Genomic DNA, 22,067 nt, shown 5'->3' with positions numbered 1-22,067 from the left:
ATTGATTATAATAATAATTATAGTCTCTTTCAAATTTTATATATCTATATTTTTATTATCTTTTAATTTTAATTAAATAAAAAATTTATTAATCATTTTTTTATTATTTTTTGCATTTCATTATTTATTTTTTTATTTTTTCAAAAATGCACTAATCATATAATTTATGTAGTATTACTACTTTTTACTTACTATGTAAATGCACTTATATGCATACCGATTATGCGTATTTTAAGGTTAAATAATTTTATTTATTAAATAATATTGATTTATTTTAGAATTATTTGAACTTGAACAAATTTCGCGCAATTATGAACTAAAAGTTGAATCCTTCGCCGTATCTCTATAGACATGATATATCCGATACTTTTTCCAAGATAAGGTTCATATCATTAACTATAATTTTATTGTTATCTATAATTTTAAAAGTTTACTATTGGCAGGAAAAAAAAATACAAAAAAGTACCATTAAGGCTGATATTAGGAAGGATAATCATCGTCTTCGACCATTTTTACAAATGTAAACCATTTTTACAAATGTTTTAAAACGATCTCATCATTTCATTTTATCCAAATTGTTTTTTGTTTACACATAGCACGTAACAAAAATTAACATGTTATTTCTCGCCTTTGACGTCACGATTCAACATGACTGTAGTGGCTACTCAAGAGTCTTAAGGTTTGCTCTACTTGTGGCATAAAGTACGACGTCAGTCATACAAAGACTTCGAAATAGGAAGAGTTTAAAAAGTACAGATATCGCAGATATATATATCGCTCTACATTCTAAAGTGAATATCGTTCTATACTCTAAAATGTGTTAAAAAAATTTACATAATATTTCCATTACTGATTAACATAAGTATAACAATAATAAATTTTTTTTCTTCTTACTTATATTATAATATTGTGAGAGTAGTTTTATATCCATATATTTATTAGATGAGTAAATATGGTTTAACTTCTTTAAAGAAAATATTTATTTGTAGACATAAATAGAGATTAAAAACAAAGCAAAACGATCAAAAATAGAAACTAATATGTAAATAATTTTTTATTAAACTAATTAACTATAAAACATTTTAAGCACTTGTTATAGTTATTATTAGTCAATGCATTTATTCTTAATTGATAATTTACAAAAATAAAAACAAACGATAAAAATTTATATATGTACGATATCATACAGCTGATAAAGACTAAAATAAATGATTTCAACATCTATAATATTTAATTGTTTAAATAAAAGAACTGTTTACGTAATAACATCAATATATTGACATAAAATAATTTTTTTAAAAGAAGGCTAGCTTTTATTTTTTCAATGACCGTTTAAGATTATTATTTTATTTCTACTTTTTTTGTCTTTTTCTTCATGAAAACCAAAAATTATCATAATAATGACGCTACACTCAAAAATTGATTGAAATGAAGTATAAAATCCTTATTCACATTGTTAAGAAATTATTGTCAGTTATGCGTCAATCATTTCAAAATTAAAACTCAAAAAGAAAGAATTATCAATCATGTAATAGATGTATTATACTTAAGTGTGTTTGTACTTATTACCTCGCGAAATCTACACACTTCGCAATTTTATACGCCAAGAACACCTAGAAGTATATATAAATGTCTTCTGTCTATCTAGATACAGATTTTCTCCGATGATGCGTTGTTAAATGTAATCGCAGCGTGTGTACGTAAGTATTAAAGTTTAATTATACCTTTGCAGACAAGATTTCTGTGAGACAACGCCGTCATGGATGGAAAAGTGTACACTGAGAAAATGAAGAATCCCAGAGCGGATGCTAACATTTTCAGCGTCTTGACGTTCTCGTAAGTACGAACATTTTACATTTTTGTCGATCTATCCGATTTTATACTTTGAATAGTGTATTTCTTATTCGATAATATTAAATCTTTATATCGTGGATGTATAAAATGTTCAATTAAAGTGTAAAGGGATCAGTTATTTTGCGTTTCGCTTACAATACACTTTTATAGAGTTTAGATTTTTATAGAGAATTATTTTTCATAACAATCGTCATAATAAGTAGACAAATAGCAGATAAAAAAGAAATAGATACAGTTTGATTGTATTATATATATTAGTAGATCAAATCTCGGATGATGAGCGAGCTAGTCGAGCCCGAATTATGAATTATCAGATATGAATCTATAAATAATATAAATTAATTGATAGTAGCTTTTAACAAATAACATTACAGCAAATAATTTATCTTAATATAGATTTTAATGAATAACAATTTAGAAATAATTGATTTCAAATTAACTTTGATTGACAGAATTATCTTGGATCGATTCAGATCGAGGAATGCAAATCATTTATGCGAAATCCTACTTAAAGTATATCTTGGAAAATTAATATCTCAGCGAAACAAGCACAAATTAAGAATTGGATGAATTGTAAATGGTTCGTGCGAGTAAAATGTTTTGTTTTTCTTTTCTGCAGTTGGATCTTACGTACTTTCTGGGTGGGTTACCACCGAGATCTTGAAGTAACTGATTTGTACACACCTCTTAAGGAGCATACAAGTGATATTCTTGGTGATAAATTAGCAAAGGCCTGGCAGAAGGAATGCGAGGCATATCAGTGTCGACTGAAGCAGGTCGTGAAGAGCGGATCACAGAAGAAGATCAAGGAACCCAGTCTGATGAAAGTTCTTATGAAATGTTTCGGCCTCAAGATTATACTGTATGGGATTTGTGCGACCTTTGCAGAGATCGTGATCAGGTAAACTCTCATTTCTTATCTATAAATTTTCAGGCTTAGCAGTAACGCATTATTTGTAACGCCATTATTTTATTGATCGTTATCTTATAAGTAACGCGTTACAAATTAATAAAAAAAGAAATTTTCAATAACGAATGACTTTTTTAACTCGTTACAAGTAACAATTGATTTTTCTGACTCTGATTATCGTCATAAAAAATTCACAATATCAAATCGTTATTATAACAAGGTAACAATCAACAAAGTAACGTTATGCATTACTCGATACTTATTACTTTTTTTAATAAGTAACGCGTTTAATAAGTAACTGATGACAAATTACTTTTTAAAGTGACTTTTCTACCCTTAGCAACTTTCAACCTTAGCGTTTAGTTACCGTCATAAAAAATTGCAACATCGTCAAATTGTTTACTAGAAAGTAACGACAAAGTAACCGAAAAGTAACGTTTGCCAACACTGTAAATTCCCTTGTGGATTTTTATCCCAATTTTTGTCATTTTCTACATTGGATGGTGTCACTGACTTATAATGAGCTATAAAACACAAATTATTTTAGCAATATTATAGCAACATTGCACGCTCCTGCTATATATTGCAAACGTTGCGGCAATATTGCTTCTGTGCTATATGGGTTTTTGTGAAGTGTTTAGGAAACATTAATAGAAATAATTTTATTGAGAGAAGTGTAGATAACAGAAATGTTCCATGCATATTTTACGGAGTGTTCAGGGAGCGTATATGGATATTCGAAATTGGAATGAGTCAATAGAAATCAATGAAATTTCTAAGAAATATTAAATCTCTTTGTTTGCACTTTTTGGCTCTTCCAGAAATTTTTAATTTTTACAGGGGGGTGTTGCAGCCGTTATTGGTAGGCCAAATGTTGCACTACTTTAACTCTATGGACGTCGACAAGTTGCACGCGTATAGCTGTGCCGTCGGCATCATTCTCTGCTCCGCTTTTAATGTGTTCGTTACTCATTTGACTTTGATGGGTATTACACACATGAGCTTGAAGATTCGCGTCGCCTGCTATTCACTGATTTACCGCAAAACATTGAAGATGACCAGGACCGCACTGAGCGAGACGACAATCGGCCAGATAGTCAATTTGCTATCTAATGACATCAACAGATTCGAGGTCTATCTCATATTTCTCCATTCTCTGTGGTTCGGACCTTTGGAGACCATTATCCTCACGTACGTAATGTACTACGTAATCGACATCGGAGTATCGTCTATCATCGGTGTCGCTGCTCTGCTAATGTTCATCCCTTTACAAGGTAGAGAAAGTTACTGCTATGATCGTTTGTAGTAATGAAAGTAATCGGGGAACCAAGGTAAAAATAACTTGTCATATATGTATATATGTGTGCAAAGGTAAAAACATTTAAGTAAGAAGTAATTCTGACAATCATCATTTTGCTTCATTTCAGTTGTCAATTTTGAAATTTTGATTTTCAATTAACTTTGATAAATATAAATTAATTGATAATAAATTTTAATAAATAACATCTTGCAGCAAATAATTTATTTTAATTCATAATAATACAGATTAATGAATAATAATTTAGAGGTAATTGATTTCAAATTAACTTTGATCTGGAATATATTAAGACTTTATTATTTCTAAATTGTAAATTAAGTTTCTAAATTTAAACTCATCAAAGTTTAAAAATTCCGTTTTCAATTTTCTAAATTTTCATTACATGCTCAAATTTTTAAATTTATTGTTAAATTTATAATTAATAAATCTTTTTCCTCTAGTCAACAAATTGTGTACACTGTTTAATTAATATCCTATTTGGAGAACGATTGAAAATTTCTTCTAATCCTATTTCATGTTTCGTTTTCGAAATTCCTCAGTGTGGTTAGGCAAAAAATCATCAGAGTTAAGATCAAGGATCGCTATCAAAACTGATGAGAGAGTACGATTCACGAACGAGATCGTCAGTGGAATTCAAGCCATCAAGATGTATACCTGGGAAAATCCATTCAGCGCCCTTATAGAAAAAGCAAGGAAGTTAGTACCGCTGCATACACTGATTACGCATGCAATTCTCATATTATTGTATATTGAGTAATCATTAAGAAAAATCATCTAGATTAGGACAAAGTAATATTTTGAATTTAAAGTTTTTTATAACATAAATTAAAGTACAATATTTATCTTAATAGGATTTACCTTTAATTGTAAAATATTTTTAATTACAAAAATTTTCTTTGGTTCAATTTTGTAATAATTAAGAAAAAAATTATTAATTAAAAACTCTCTCTATGAATAAGAATTCTGCCGCGTCCCAAACGCTGAGATAATAATAACAGTAAAAGGGAATATTTATGAATAAAATAATAATTTTTATTAGATTTTATCAATAAAAATTTATAATAATATGTATTTATCATATATATCATAAATATTTAAAATAACGATAATAAAGTTTACAAATACAAATACAAATAAGAAAAGAATGCATTTTCGATTAAAATGAGTCTTAATGTTTAATAATCTTGATACATGATATTTGAGTTTATAACTACTTGATAGTTAAAATCTAATTTGTTTATAAAAAGTTATTTATTTTTTAATTTTGAAATTTAAGTAGCCAAAACTTATTAATTCTCAATATTGAGACACGAATTCAATAAACTCTGTTTATACGTTTTAGATCAGAAAAGATAAATACAATTTTGCAGAAAAAAAGTTAATACTATGGAATTCATTTGCAGAATGGAAATTAATATTATCCGGTGGGCGTCGTATATAAAGGGTATTAGCACATCTTTCATCATTTTCACCACAAGAATATCATTGTTCGTCACAGTGCTGGCTTACACACTATTCGGCTATGAAATAACAGCTGAGAAGGTGTTTATGATATCCGCATGTTACAACTGTTTATGCTTATCCATGGCTATGTTTCTTCCGCAAGGTATGTGATAATTTCAGAAAAAGATGATAATGTGTGATTCTTTTGTTTTATTTTTTTCTTATGTAATGTTTTACTTTATAGAATTAGTGATATTGTTATAATTGTTTAGATTGATCTAAGTTATTAAACACACGAGAAATGATTTTTTTTAAGCTAACACTTTTCGCCACAAAAAATAACACCATAATTAAATATATGCTCCAGTCCTAATATTTCTGTACTCGAAAAGATTTAGCAGAATAATGTAATTGAAAATGGAGATACTGGCTTAAACTTAAGTTAGCATTCTCTTCATTAAATTATATATAAAATTTAAAAGTTAGTACAGTAAAACTGAGTACTTTTTATGCCACATCCAGAAGGGTTTTTAAGGGTCAATAATCATGTCTGTCGTTAAATATGAGACAAAATTATTCTATATTCTTATTTTTATTTATTTATCTATTTTGTCCAACTTAGGGATAAGAGGAGCAGCGGAAATGATTGTAACCGTAAAACGGCTAAAGAAGTTCTTGATGTGTGACGAATTGATATCTTCTAAGATCGAAATGAAGAAGAACAAAGAGAACAACAAAAATACGAAGAAAAATAACAAGGAGAGCATAAAACAGAATAATAAAAAAAACGCAAAGCATCAGAAGCAGGAAAATGTAAAGGAAGATTTAACCGAACAAAATAAAAAGGACTACATCATCGTAGACCAGCCGAAGTGTTTCGAATACAGCATTTCAATCAAGAATGGCAGCGCCAAGTGGCAGGATTATGAAAAGGAAAACACCTTGCATAATATAAACATAGATGTGCGTCCTAATGAACTAATTGCTGTCGTCGGCCAGGTCGGTGCGGGCAAGAGCAGCCTGATAAACGTTATCTTGAAAGAACTTCGTTTGTACAAAGGTTTTATTCAAGTATGTTGATAATTCACCTTTAATAATTATACTCGATTTTCCATTTTCTGATTAACTTGTGATTAAGAGAGCTTTCCGATTTACATTATTCCGCAATTTTTTTTACCTCGACAGAAGCCCAAGTGATGATTATTTTATATACTTTTTTTTCACAGATTAACGGCAAAATTGCCTATGCCAGTCAAGAACCGTGGCTGTTCGCCGGATCGGTGAGACAGAATATTTTATTTGGACGAAAAATGGATCAGATTCGATACAATCATGTGATTGAAGTGTGTCAGTTAAAGAGAGATTTCAGTCTGCTGCCTTATGGTGATAAAACAATCATAGGCGAGAGAGGTATCAGTCTTTCCGGTGGCCAGCGGGCAAGGTTCGTTTTAAAGTCATCTTAATAAGACAAAACTTGCAAAATTTGTAAAATTTTTTAATCTGTATAATTGACAGAGATCTTTTAGAATTAATAAGTAATTAAAAATATCATTTTTAATCAGTATAGATAGATAGCTCAAACACGAGCATATATCTATACTAATTATTATTGTTATTGCAATTCCGAACTGTTAACAATTACATATGATTTTTATTTACTTTCTTCTTAACTTTCTATCGTAACATTTAAGTTAACATTATATTTTAATTTGTTAATTATTAATTTATTTAATTTTTTATTTCTTCTGATTATTATAAAAATATTTTCTTTGCTTATCTATTTAATCTTTGAAATAAGCTTTTCTCAATGAGATGAATATTTAAAAATGTATGTTTTATTAATGTTTACATTTAATGTACGTAATGTAAGAATTTTCATTTTTGACACTGAGAAAAATAAATTTATATGCTTTAATTAAATTAATATATACAATTAATGCAATTTAATTTTCCGTCTTAATAAAATTAATTTTGTTAAGAAAGCACAAATTTCAATTAATTTTTTTGAAAGTTTTCGTATTGCATATAAAATATAAATAGTTAGAAAAGACACATTGGTTATAATATTGTATATATTATAGTAATAATGATGAAATATTGATAAATGACAGAGTAAACTTAGCGAGAGCCGTTTATGCCGACGCTGACATATATCTCATGGACGATCCTTTAAGCGCCGTAGATGCCCATGTGGGCAAGTATATGTTTGAAAAATGCATCAGCAAATATCTAGGAAACAAGACTCGGATTCTTGTGACTCATCAATTGCAATACTTACACAACGTCGATAGAATTATTGTATTGAAAAACGGAACTATTCAGGCTGAAGGGTACGATTCTATTGCACTTTCTTTCTATTTCTCTTAATTTGTATCTTACATATTATAATCTTGCTACAATTTCTATAATGAAGTAAAACATTACTGACATCCATATATTTTACGTTTTTATTCATACATTTATTTTATTGCTTTGTTTTATCTTTACGATTAAAGCCTTAATTCTTTATCACAAAGAGAGGAATGAAGGACGAATGAGAATATTATTTGTAAACCAAAACGAAAAAGAACTTACTTTTATTAAAGTTCTTTATCAGTAGATAGTATCTATGACTCAGGTACATGTGCGAGAACATTTTAATGGCCTTTAACGGAACTAATTACTTTGGGCTTATCTATCTGGTGATAAAGCAAAACATTCTATTTTAAGTCTTTATATCAATAGTTTCTTAAACATCAGGAATCATTGTCTCTTTACAGAAAAAATACAAATAGCAATATTGACATGGAATATTTAAATGCACGTGTGCCTGTCTTGTAACGCCGTGTAACAAATCTTTTATTATTTTCAAAAAATTTGTTTGGAAAGTTGAAACGAATATTTATATTAATTTATATTAATCACTTCTATTGCTTTATAGTATAAAATTTTTTTGTTCATCAGGACTTATGACGAACTGAGCTCTATGAGATTGGATTTCGGTCAGTTATTGGAAAATCAATGGGAAGTGAATGAGAAATCCTCTCCGTCCCTTTTGGCTTCTATCAGCCGTAGAAATTCGCACACTAGTATCAAATCCTTGAATTCTTTTATGATTGATGACACTTCGAAACAAGGGCCTGCTGAAGTAATTTGGACTTATTTTCTAATTATTTATTTTCTGAAGTAACTACTATGTATCGTATTTAACTAACATTATGATATTGTGATTTAGAATAATCGTATCTTAAATATAGCGAAACATTAGTTCAAGTATTCTATCTTTCTTAAGTTTGATTTTAACATATTAAAAAAAATATTATCATTAACGTTTAATAAGTAGGCAGGAGTAACGAGCCAATTAACTCATATCTATATAATATTCTACTATTTATTCTACCATATTTTGTCTGATAGAAGAAATATGTAGCCATGAGACCATTTTGATTTTTTGTTTTACAAAGATATGAAACTTAAAAAAATGTCTTCGTCTGACATAATCAGATTTTGTGCAATTTGATTTTTTTATAATTATAATAAACGGAACCATGTTTTTTCGTGGTAAATATATATCTGCTCAATCATCATATTTTACTTCGTAGAAGTAACATTCAAATCGTCATGAGAGCTTATAGACCCCCTTTTTTAAAATAAAGTTTCGAAGGTCCGTATAAAATCAAATTTTGCAACTTTGTTCTTAAAACACTGTGATAAATAAAATTATCTGTATGTCGGCTATACTTTAGTGCAGATTGAGTGACATATCAGATTGAATTTTTATTTGTCTTTCTTCAGAAAAATTGTAGGGACTTGTTGATCCTTAATAATTAAACAATATTTGTGTGAGTTTACTTTTATTTAGAAGTACGCATATTAATTTCGAATCCGCGAATGTTCTTTTACCTATCATTGAAATAATTTTATATTTTAACACTAAATTATAAGTTAAATTTTAATCGTTAATTTCAGGTGGCTGAGATGCGAACAGTAGGCAATGTTTCCGGCAGAGTTTATACGAATTATTTACGCGCTGGCGGAAACTGGTGCGTGATATCTATAGTGGCTATGCTTTTTATATTAACACAACTAGCAGCCGGCAGCAGCGACTTCTTTCTTGCCCAATGGATTGAAATAGAAGAACATTTTGTAAGTGTCTATGTACAAGTTGCTAAAATAATTCGCGAATTGAGGCATAATCGCTTTTCCAGAAAATTATAACAGTTATCCCTTCTTGCTCAGTCGGATTGGCTCGTTGGAAATTAAAGAAGAGAGAAATACCAATTTGGAAAAAAACAATAATCCCTTATCTATTAGCTAATAAGAGTTAGTCTCGCTTGGCACATTTTAAAAAGTGTAATTTTTTTTAAACGTAAGCAGAAAGAAGTTTTTGTAGAAAGATCGTAGATCTCATTTTACATTAATCATATTTTGTTAATTGTATAATTTTATAGATGAATCAAACGGAAAACGGCGTCATAGAGGACCTGAGGAGTCCCCTCACCCGCATGCAGTGCGTCTACATCTACAGCGGGTTAATCGTGCTGACGATCTGCATCACCTTAATTCGTTCGTTGATCTTCTTCTGGACGTGCATGCGGTCCTCAGTGCGCTTGCACGATCACATGTTCCGTAGCATCAGCCGCGCCACTATGCGATTCTTCAACACCAACACGTCGGGACGTATACTCAATCGCTTCTCCAAAGATATGGGCGGAGTAGATGAGATGCTGCCCACTTTGTTTATGGACAGTGTCCAGATCAGTCTATGGATGCTGAGCATCACCGTTCTGGTCGCCATCTCGAACGTGTGGCTGCTGATACCCACAGCTTTTGTCGGTATTGTCTTTTATTACCTGAGAACCTTCTACCTGGCCACTAGTCGTAGTGTTAAGCGTCTCGAAGGCACCAGTGAGTATCTTAGGCTCATCTTTTACTAGAATAGACATAACTAATCTCCCAATAAAATAAAAGAAGTTTCGATCGCAGATTGAAGCATTATGAATCTCATTGAATTGACGATGGATTTCAACTCTTCGAATAAAGTGAGTAGAGTTTTCAACTTTCCTCAGCTCGCTCACCGGTCTTCGCTCATCTCAACGCGACTCTTCAAGGATTACCGACGATCCGTGCTTTTGGGGCGGAAACGATTCTTATGAAGGAGTTTGATAATCACCAAGATCTTCATTCGTCCGCGACATACATTTTTATCGCATCTACGCGCGCCTTCGGCCTTTGGCTGGATATTGTCTGTATTCTGTACATTGCACTGGTCACGCTAAGCTTCCTTATGTTGGACAACTATGGCCGCGGTTCGAGGAACGGCGAATATGTAGGTTTGGCGATCACACAGAGTATCAATATCACCGGCATGTTCCAATGGGGTATGCGTCAAAGTGCTGAGCTGGAGAACCAAATGACCTCTGTGGAGCGTATCCTTGAGTACAGGTACTCTATACTTTGGACGTTGTATGTATTAAGTGCACATTATCTCTATGAATTATTTTATCTTATTAAAATATAAATTTGTTTATCTCACATCCCTGTATTTACAATTTTTAACTCTCTGATAAATCATTATTAAAATCAAAGTGACGCAGAATTTAGTCGACGATTTAATCTATTGATTATAAATATTTATTGAGATCGTTCATCATTCCATTATTGATTATATATTAGATTTTTAAATTCGTAATTTCTTCTAAATCTGCGTGCTAGAAATCTTAAAATTTAAAGCGTTAAAGTATTTCAAATCCTTAATTTAGATCCTTTTTGCTATCAAAAATTGATGACTTTTTTTTATTAACGATACATCCTTTTTTTCGTCTATTTAGATACTTTTTTTTATAATGTTATGTAAATATAAAACTTTCTAAATTATTCCAATCTATTTAAATTACTAACTTTCCGGTGCCAGTTTGTATTATTGCATGATATATCATATTGTATTGCAAACGATAGAAAAATTAACATTTTGTAACAAATTTCTATTTTAATTGAAACGCCAGACATCAAGGAATAGTAACAAGTAAATATGTTATACTTTGAGTAATGAAAAGGTTATATGATATAGCAAAAGAAATCTCAGATATGCCACACTAGAAGTACCACTAGAAAGATTTTATATATATATATATATATATATCTTTATGTTAATATTCCCTACTTTAATTCTCTTCCAGTAAAGTGGACAGCGAGCCTCCTCTCGAAAGTATCCCTGATAAAAAACCCAAATCAGAGTGGCCGCAGGAAGGCAAAATCGAATTTAAAAACGTGTTTCTTCGCTATGCGCCATTGGAACCGCCGGTGCTTAAAGACCTCACTTTTGTTATCTTTCCTCGGGAGAAAATTGGCATTGTCGGCAGGACCGGCGCCGGCAAGTCATCCTTGATCCAAGCTCTCTTTCGCTTAGCCAACGTGGATGGTCTGATCGAGATCGATAAAGTAAACACGAATCAAATCGGCTTGCACGATCTGCGTTCCAAGATCAGCATTATTCCGCAGGAACCATATCTGTTTTCTGGTACCCTGAGGCGAAATCTTGATCCATTCAATTTATATATGGATGAACTGCTGTGGCAAGCCCTCAAAGAGGTCGAGCTGAAGGAATTAGACTTGGAGACTCATATCAACGAAGGCGGCTCCAATCTCAGCGTCGGCCAGCGGCAGCTGGTTTGCCTGGCGCGCGCGATAGTCAGAAACAACCAGATACTCGTGTTGGATGAGGCGACCGCGAATGTAGATTCGCAAACGGACGAATTGATCCAAATAACAATCAAAAAGAAGTTTGAGAATTGTACGGTGCTGACGATCGCTCATCGGCTCAACACCGTCATGGATAGCGATCGTATCCTGGTGATGGATGCTGGCAGCATTGTGGTGAATCAATTTCTTTATGACTATCTTTTTGTGTATTTTTTAGCGTGGATCATCGAATTTAAATAAGTCACGAAATCTTTCCTTCTCTCTTCGATTATAGAGAATCAAATTAAAAATTTATCTTTGATTATCTTTGTAATATATCTTTTACTTAATTTTCTTTTCAGATTATAAAATTTACTTTTGAGCTTTATAATGTTTTAAAGCAACATAATTATGCGTGAATTTTTCGTATAAATATTTCATAAATCTTGAGAATTTTTTTCTTCTTCCTTGTGCGTTTTATTGAAGTAAATTTATTTGAATAAATCATTTATTAGCTGTTAGAGTCAACTGTGCTAATTATACCTATAGCAGAAATGATTTTTATTTTTCATTTTTTGTAGTACACGTTGCGTAAATATTTTATATGCGGCACGTATGAATCAAAGTATGACGCTCTCCAATAGTGCGTAACAAGAACAGATGTTAAATGAGGATTTTTATCCTGCGTAGGAATTTGATCATCCCCATATACTACTGCAGAAGGAGACGGGGTACCTGAAGACTATGGTGCAGGAGACTGGCAAACAGATGGAGAAGATTCTAGCCGACTTTGCCAGCGATTGTTACCAGAATCGCGCCACAATGCTTTGATGTATCCCGACATTAACTTTTAGCAATTCTTTCCGACAGGCATCGTGATTGATCACCGCAAACGTTCCGTCGGTTTTTACAAACAATTCTTAAATTTTTGGGATTTGAAAAATAAAAGGATATCAGATGAAATTCAGTCCGAGAAATTAGAATTTATAATTGTTGCAGTTTTATTTCTTACATAATTGCTCGCATTTTATTTTATTTTATTTTTCTAATGAATCAGTTTTCCAGATTTTTTATTTATAGCGTTTTCGATAGCAATGAGCTTGTAATCTGAGTTGAGTTAATGACATTGTAAAAGGTAGAGTATGCAATGTCAACCAAATAGTAAAGTATGTAATGTCATTAATCCAACCTAAATTAGTTCAAACTCATGGCAATCAAAAATGTTTTAGAATTATTAGCATCCCTGTATGGGGAAGAGAAGATAATGGGAGAAAGAGAGAGAGAGAGTTTAGAAAATTGAAAATAAAATTTAGTATGCCAGAATTATTTAAAGATAGAAAAAGTAAGGAACGTTTTAGATTTAGGATGTCAAAATGCAAATGAAATGTAAAATTAATAAATTAAGTAAGTCGAAATAACCTATACATAACTTATACATAATTTATTTTAATAGTTATATTGTAACTGCAAATTTGTTTAAATTTTGCAAAAAAATTAACAGATATCTGATTTCAATCAAAATAAAATTTAAATTTTTTAATATTAGATATATAAAAAATTCGATATAATTTTTAATAGAGATTGTTGTATCTAACACAGTACAATGTACAGGACACATATTGATAATATTTCTTAAAATAACCTTTTTAAAAGAGAAAAATATATACATAAAAAATATATATATATATATATATATATATATATATACATAAAAAAATCGAATGTTACATCCTTTCTAAAATAAAAAAATATTAATTTTCTTAATAAATAGTTTTAATTATTCAAAAATTATTCAAACTTTAAAAAAACAAATATCAAATGAATGTAATTAGCCAAGTATCTCATTATTCCAAAAATTCGGAAAAATGATTTTGTAAAAAAGTTGGTAGTTTTAAGATACATAATACGAACTAAAAATGAATAAAGTGATTAACCTAAACAAAGTTAGCCCCCCTCCCCACTTTTGAAAGTAACTTATTTCAAAAATGTATATCAAATTATGTAATGTTTAGGTTATATTATGCCCAAATATTAAAATTATAATACAAAAATCACGTTAAAAAGTAAAAAAAAAACGATATTTCTTTAGATTCTCTGATGAAAAAATTTCGCTTCGAAATTATTATGTTCTTTTGTTCTTCTTTAAGTATAATAAATGAAATATGAAAAATGAAATGTAATACTGTAGAGTTAAGCAAGCTCGCAAAACACAGTTTAAATAATTTATAAAAATGAAACAAAATCGTAGGATAAACGCAAAGATAATCGAAATTAAGTTTTTTGAAACATAAAGAAATATTCCATACATGTTTTTTAGAACATTCGCGAATCGTGTATGGATGTTTGAAATTGCAAAGAGTTAAGAATAAATCAATGGAGGTTTCTAAGAAGTTAAAACTCTTTGTTTTTTTTTGACGCTTTGAGAATCTTTTAATTTTCACTAAAGTACGTGTGTATTGAAGATCCATTATACTTTTACAGAAAAAATTCCTATGAGACAAAGCTGTCATCATGGATGGAAAAGTATATACCAAGAAAATAAAGAATCCGAGAGCGAACGCCAACATTTTCAGCATATTGACATTCTTGTAAGTATGAAAAGTAAACGGAGGATACAGATCCTGTTAAAAGAGATAAAACTGAGGAAGAAATGACCTGGTCCAGGAAAGAAATCTAGGAAATGCAATGACTTGACAGAACCCTCCATAAGTTTGGAAATAACGTTTTAGATTTGTAAATAATTATTTAATTAAAAAAAGACAAAATAAAACTACATACATACGTACGTTATTTATAATTAGGCTTTTACAATAACTCTTGTAGTAATATTTATAAATGTATGCGCGTAAAATTGTGTGTAAGAATAATTTATAAATTAATTGTAATGATGTCGATTTAGATAAAGATTATTTATTGTTGATTATAATAAAGCTTGTTGTAAAAATTAATTTAATCCAAAGATTGTTCATTATTAATTATAATAAAGTTGTTTGAATATAGAAATTGTTCTTGAATTATTGTAACAACATAATATATATATATATATGTTGTTATGTGAATATAATACATTAATGGCTATGTTTCCACAGAAAAAGCAGCTTTACAAATATTGTATAATTCTTCAACACGATTGGTTCTTGCTTTAGGTTTTTTATGAATTTATATCAACTAATAATATTTAAAAAAAATACAATAATAAAATTACAAAAATTGGGAAACTGCTTTCTTTGCTGAATGCAGCAGCTAATGCCTAACCATGTCCTATCGTGTACTAATAAATTCAGATTACATAATTGCGATCGCATTAAATAAATGAACAATAAATAATAATAATTAAAATAGATTTCTAATTTTTTAAATACAAAAAATTAACAAATAGCAGAGCTAATATCAAATGCAACTAGAATTTGTAGATAAAAAACCTACAAAACTTGCGCTTCATTATCTGCACTGGCTCTCATTAGCCCTGTTATTTGTTAGTTATTGTATTTTAAATCAACAATATAAGAACTCGCAATTTGCGAGTAAGTTGCCCTCCCGAATATTCAGAATTTATCTTTATATATATATACATATCTTTCAAAAAATTAGATTGGTGTTACACACCAACATCCACTTCGTTCAGATCCTCGTCTTTTTTCTGGCCAATATTCTGGCTTAACATGCCAGAGATCGACAGCAAGGAGAAATATTCCTTTTTGCTGCCGACTAAAAGCGTAAAATTTTACGCCTTTGTATGATGCGCGAAACACGAACGCGTCGCGAAGGGGCCACCATATTAATCAAATTGATTAAATATTAATTATCAATAATAATAATTTTATTAATACACGTGTAAATAAATTTATTCGCGTCTATTCGAAACTAAAAATATAAGTATTTGACTAAAAATAAATCTAAATTTAAAAAAATCTCTATGAGGGATGTTTTCAATATTTTGATTTTATAAATCTCAAATATTATGAAATTAGATCAAATTTCTTAATATAAATTTTACACAATATAAACAACAAAACTTCAAATTAAACATAAACCGCAAATTACTAAATCAATTACTATCCCAAAATTTAAGGCCCATGTACGTATTCTTAACGATTCGAACGATTCGTTGCTGAATCTTATCTCAAAACATGTAGAGAGATAAGAAATTCAGATAAATGATGTAAGATCTAAAAGGGAGATAATTTTCCCTTACATTAATAAATATCGTATATCATTTATGTTTTAAATTATTACAATCATTTTCTGTATAATTTATTATTTCAAAATTAAGTATTTTAAAAGATACAAAATTCCGAACGCGATTTTTTAAAATAATTCAAGATAAAATTCTTTTATTTCTTGACACAATAAATTATTGGATATATTGGATCTATATTGGATCTTACATCATGTTGTCACACAATTTTGACTAGTATAAAATTCAGTTACTACATATGGATAAGTTATAAAAGTTTAGGCTAAAGTAGGTGCATTTAGTGCAATTTAGGTAAATTATAGTAACAATTAATAATTATAAAATATATTTTATAAAAAAGCGAGATTAATAAATTATACGACAAATGCGCTACATTAAAATATCTGTTATTTCACTAGTAACAAGTATACAAATAATAAGTGTGAAGCAATACAAAGAATATCTTTGAAAACAGTATGCATTATATACATATATGTGTACGTATATCGCTTTTTTCTGCACCAACTTAAATAAAATTTAATCCTGAATGAATATTTGAAAATAGATAGAAAGAATAATAAAACAATACTTATTGTACTGTAACAAACACTGTACTATATTATAATATCTATAGACAAAAAAAAACAATTTCATTTACTCTAATTACATTTTATATATATATATATATATGTTCTTTATATTTTTTAATTTACTGTATTTTATTTATTCAAAAAATACGAATACTTTATTAATTCTTGTTTTTATTTCCAAGTGCATTAAGACGTAATATACAAGGTGTTTGATAATTCTGTTGACAACGCTCGTAGGTATTGTGGACTAAACTGAGTCGAAAAGTCTTGATCATTTTGCAATAATTAACAAGATATTAATAATCACTCAATATTGATTTTCAATAATTTTTTATTCAAATATCATTAACTTTACAGAAAAACAAGAGACAAAAATTGTTAATTTTCTCCTTATAAAGTTCTAAAATTTTTTTCAGAATTTTTTAATATCGTATTTTCTCACATGTTGGTAAGAATACTTGCCAATGAAAAAATGTAATACTAAAAAGTTGATTAAAAATTCTGAAAAAAAATCTTAGAGCTCTTTGAGAAGAAAACAAACAATTTTTGCTGTTTTTCTGTAAAATTGATAATATGATCAATAGATCATCGCAATCGTAACAAGATATTAATTATTAAATAGTGGCGAATATTGATCTTCAATTTCACTATTTAATAATTAATATCTTGTTACTATTGCGAAAATTGCAAAATGGCAAAGGACTTTTCGAGTCAGTTTAGTCCGCTCTACCTGCCCACGAGCGTTATCTGTACAACTATCAAACATCCTGTATATATTTTAATGTAAAACATATTTAAAAAATCGATTACATAGAATCAACTTTTATCATATTTTTATGATTGAATTAAATTACATACAACTGAGATTAAATTACTCATTGTATATATATATATATATATATATATAAGGGTGTCTGGAAATAATCGCCAAATATTTCATGGATGGCATGTAGAGAGGATTAAACTGAGTCGAAAGATCCTCTATTTTTTGCAATTTCCGCAATAGTTAACAAAATATTAATTACTGAAAATTGTTAAATATTAGTCTTGAATAATTTTTTACTCAAATACTCAATCAACTTTACAAAAAAGCTGGAAGAGACAAAAATCATTTATTTTCTTCTCATAAAGTTCTGAGAATTTTTTCAGAATTTTTATAGAATTTTTTAATACCGTATTTTCTCATATTGGAAAAAAAAGAAAATGCAGTACTAAAAAGTTGATAAAAAATTCTGAAAAAATTCTTAGAACTTTATGAGAAGAAAATAAATGATTTTTGTCTCTTGCAGCTTTTCTATAAAGTTGATAGTATTTGAGTAAAAAATTATTCGAGACCAATATTTGGCAATTTTTAATATCTTGTTAACTATTGCGAAAATTGCTAAATATTAGAGGACCTTTCGACTCAGTTTAGTCCTCTCTACATGCCACCCATTAAATATTTGGCGATTATATTAGGTGTTGGAATTAATTCGTAGCGTTTTTTAATGAAAGAATGTTATTTATTTCACATGAGCATTAAAAAATACATTAATGAAAGTACTTCCCATCACTTGTAAAACGCTACGAATTAATTCCAACACCTAATATTTAGACACCCTTTTTATGTGTATACACACACATATATATATATATATATATATATATATATATATATACATATGTATATATACATATATAAAAATATATTCGCGTTAACATATGAATTTAAAAACAACATTTGAGCCTTTAACATTGTAGTTTTCTTAAATGAAATAGTTCTACTTTATTGTTACAGTTAAATTAATGAGAGATTGGATAAGAGTAATGACGACTTTTACGAAAGATAAAAAATAACTTAAACTGAGTTAATATGATATTATAAATTTTACAGTGCATGTACAATAAAATAAGAAGAAGCATCGAGGATTAAATTTATCCTAATCTGTTCTAACTTATCCACTTTAAGGTAATGGATGCATGGAATGCTACATATACATTTATAAAATTTATACAGGTATATTTTTATTAAATTGATGCATATATGCATCTGTAGATATATTAATAAAATCACCACGCATCCGTTACCTCAACAAAAATATCAATTCATCACTCACCAATTTGATGCGCAACAGCGGAGTTTCATCTGCATCGTCGCTATGATGATTCTGTAATAAAAAGAATATAAAATCTAAATTAAAACAAAGCAAAAAAAATCAATTAATATTTAAAAAAATATTTAGTAAACGTAATTCTCTTGAAAATAATCACATAATTTTCAAAATATTTTTAGCATCGAATTTTTTAATTTACCATTCACTTACATATTTATAAAAATAATTATATACTCGAAAAAGTATTATATAATAAATATTACATATATAATTATATATAAACATTTTTTTATATATGAAACATTTTTTCCCGAGCATTTTCTTAAAAAATCTTAAAAATACATAGATATTTATAAAATTTCAAAATAACTTTAAGATAATTCTTTTTTTTTAATTATTAATTTTAAATCAGTGTAAAATAAAGCGAATAAATAGAAAAAAGATATTGATTTTACAATAGCAAAAAAAGATATTTACCGCAAGGTTGCTCCGCCGGAGCCCGATGCCTCTCCCAGACCTCCTCCTCCTCTCAGAGTTGGGATTGACACATCCTCTCGCACTGGACACTCGCGAAAAACACTCGCGAATAATGGACTATAATCGCGCGCGGACTATAACTTGAGTCCGATTACTTGAACGGCACTCCCGAACAAATGCGCGACACGACGAACCGGCTGCGGTTCGTTCATTTTCAAATAAATCGGCGACGAGAGTACGTTAGCTTCCCCGTTGGATTTTTACACGAAGAGAACGATTTCAATCAATATCTAAAAATTTATCTAGATATATCATTCAGATCAGAAAATTTTTAGATTTGAGAAAAACCGTTCTTTTCGTATAAATATCCTCTGGGTACTGAGCCCTCCCATCACGTCAAGGTACCCGTGAGAGGGAAGATAATCTGAAAAATATAATATATAACTATTATATAGATAAAAGGGTTGAATCTTTTATTTATAGATGATGTCTGTAAAATATGAATAGAGTCAATGAAATGGCTAATTAATAAAAAAGAGAAATGTTTCTTTTATCGATAATAATAGTTTATCGATAATAATAGTTTCAAAGAATTACGTTCAATTTTTAAACGGATCGTATAACGGAAGGTGCACGAAAACAAAAAAAGAATTAAATTATTAAACTATATTAATTCTGAAAGCAGGAACTGCGTTATTTGCATGAAAGTATTATTCAGTTATTATTAACGTTGCTTTTTTTATGACTCGTGTGATACCGTTCGTACAGACAAATGCGGCCGTGTCGCGTGCCGCTCTTCTTCACATTTCTTTTTGAAACATGTAATAATCGCAAAAAATGCTAGATACATAATAAGAAATGTTGTATTTTAAATTAAATATTCACGTAATACGATTACTAGAATGATTAATTATTCATAAAATACAACGTTTCGTATTATATTTAGCATTCTTCGCGATAAGATTTTAAAAAATAATGTGAAATAACCGCACGCGACACGATTATCTATTTCTCAGAATCTCAGTAAGGGACCGCGCAGTAACTACGCGTAAACGTAAACATGACGCGCCGTTCCGTGCCACCCCGTACCATCCTCAACACAAGGTCGCGCCAACCGTCTAACTGCCGAAATAAAACGAATATTACGAATAAGTAAAATAATATATTCTTCCCATTTTTAATGTTCTTCGATTAATAAAACGATTATTTCTAGTTTTAACGGCGCGAATCGTTTAATGCGATATCATAATTATATTGCGATATACCGAGGAACATATTTGACGATTATTTTCGACAATTTTTCGTATCAATTACAATGTAATGCTGACAAAAGGCAAGAAGTAAAAAGAGATTCTTATTAGCGTGGTCTTCCTTACATAATTGCTCACGTGAAATAATTTTAACATCCCAATATATCTCAATTTTAGAATAATAGCATGCATCTAACAATAAGAATCTCATTTTTATTGTTAGTATCGTGCATCCGCGACGCACGAAATATTTAAAATATTCATGAACTGCGTATGTGAGTAATGAATCTTAGAAATAAAGGGAAAAAGTGCATACAACCTATAATCCTTTTCAATCCTTAATACATTCCTTAGTTTTAGGCAGCCTTAATGTAATTCGCGTTCGTAGATATTGCTGTTAATTAATGCGACACGCGGAGCGACTCGAAAACACGTGCGTCTCCCACCGAGATCGCCTAGCGAATGCCGAAGTGACGATCGACCACCGCACCTTGCCCCCCTACGCCTTCGCTCCGCGTCTCACCGCTTTTCGTCGCCAGTGACCCCCTTCCCCTACCGAGCTTTTCGCCAGATGTTTTTAGATTACACTCAACTATCGCGTATGAAAAATATTCAACGATTTATTCAATTATATTTTTCATATTTTACATGATTTTGACAAACGGATATCGCCGTACATTTCGCGTTTTGATTTGTGGCATCTCGGGCACAATCCTATATTATTTGCATGATTCTCTTAAACGAATTAGTAATTATTCGCGTGAAATATTTTTGATATTTTCTATAATTCTCAATTTTCATAATTCTTTTTAATGATCCATACTTCAATAAAGATTGATAAAATATTCTATATATGTTCTTTATATAAAGATAAACGCAAAAAATCTTAATAAAATGAAACAATTTGTGCTAAATACAGGTTTGGTTAAAAGTACTAAATATCTTGTTAATCGTTATTTAATTTTTCAGTTAATAAATTAATTTAAGACACTCTACTTTTACTGAAAATTATTTTGTGTTTCAGAAATTCTTTAAACGTATAATAAAATATAAAATAGATTCCGGAAATTTATTTAAAATATTAAATGAGTCAGAAATGTAGTTATTTAAAATAATAAATACTAAATTTCTCTTTTAATTTTTTAATTTAAAATATAACTTTAATTTTTATCGTTTTACAAGTATGTAAAGATTATTAAACGATTTTTACGTATATTTGGGCAACTTTAAAAAGAATTTGTAAAGTTGTATATTTACAACAAATACTTCTGCATTGTTGTAACTAAATGAAGTTA

General features: G+C 29.4%; 1 protein-coding gene and 1 long non-coding RNA gene across 2 annotated transcripts; one reads left to right on the top strand and one right to left on the bottom strand.

Annotated features, from left to right (window-relative positions):
• The first annotated feature begins 52 nt into the window (after positions 1-52).
• On the top strand, positions 53-13,812 carry LOC105153310 (putative multidrug resistance-associated protein lethal(2)03659). Its single transcript, XM_011068069.2, has 14 exons — positions 53-1,836; positions 2,474-2,755; positions 3,605-4,038; positions 4,622-4,778; positions 5,486-5,688; positions 6,148-6,596; positions 6,752-6,966; positions 7,637-7,855; positions 8,469-8,652; positions 9,474-9,650; positions 9,956-10,412; positions 10,574-10,949; positions 11,684-12,380; positions 12,876-13,812. Exons 1-14 carry the CDS (start codon positions 1,760-1,762, stop codon positions 13,014-13,016), a joined length of 4,068 nt encoding a protein of 1,355 aa, XP_011066371.2. The 5' UTR covers positions 53-1,759; the 3' UTR covers positions 13,017-13,812.
• Positions 13,813-18,620: 4,808 nt separating this feature from the next.
• On the bottom strand, positions 18,621-21,234 carry LOC147906830 (uncharacterized). Its single transcript, XR_015547957.1, has 3 exons — positions 21,092-21,234; positions 19,523-19,946; positions 18,621-19,099 (listed from the first exon to the last, which is right to left on the bottom strand). It is a non-coding gene; the product is annotated as an uncharacterized LOC147906830 (long non-coding RNA).
• Between the last annotated feature and the right edge of the window lie 833 nt (positions 21,235-22,067).

The sequence above is a fragment of the Acromyrmex echinatior genome, chromosome 17 (assembly GCF_024713525.1).
Source record: "Acromyrmex echinatior isolate Ae372 chromosome 17, ASM2471352v2, whole genome shotgun sequence".
NCBI lineage: Eukaryota > Metazoa > Arthropoda > Insecta > Hymenoptera > Formicidae > Acromyrmex > Acromyrmex echinatior.
Note: the sequence above shows the minus strand (reverse complement) of the source record. Positions and strands in the feature narration are given on the sequence as shown.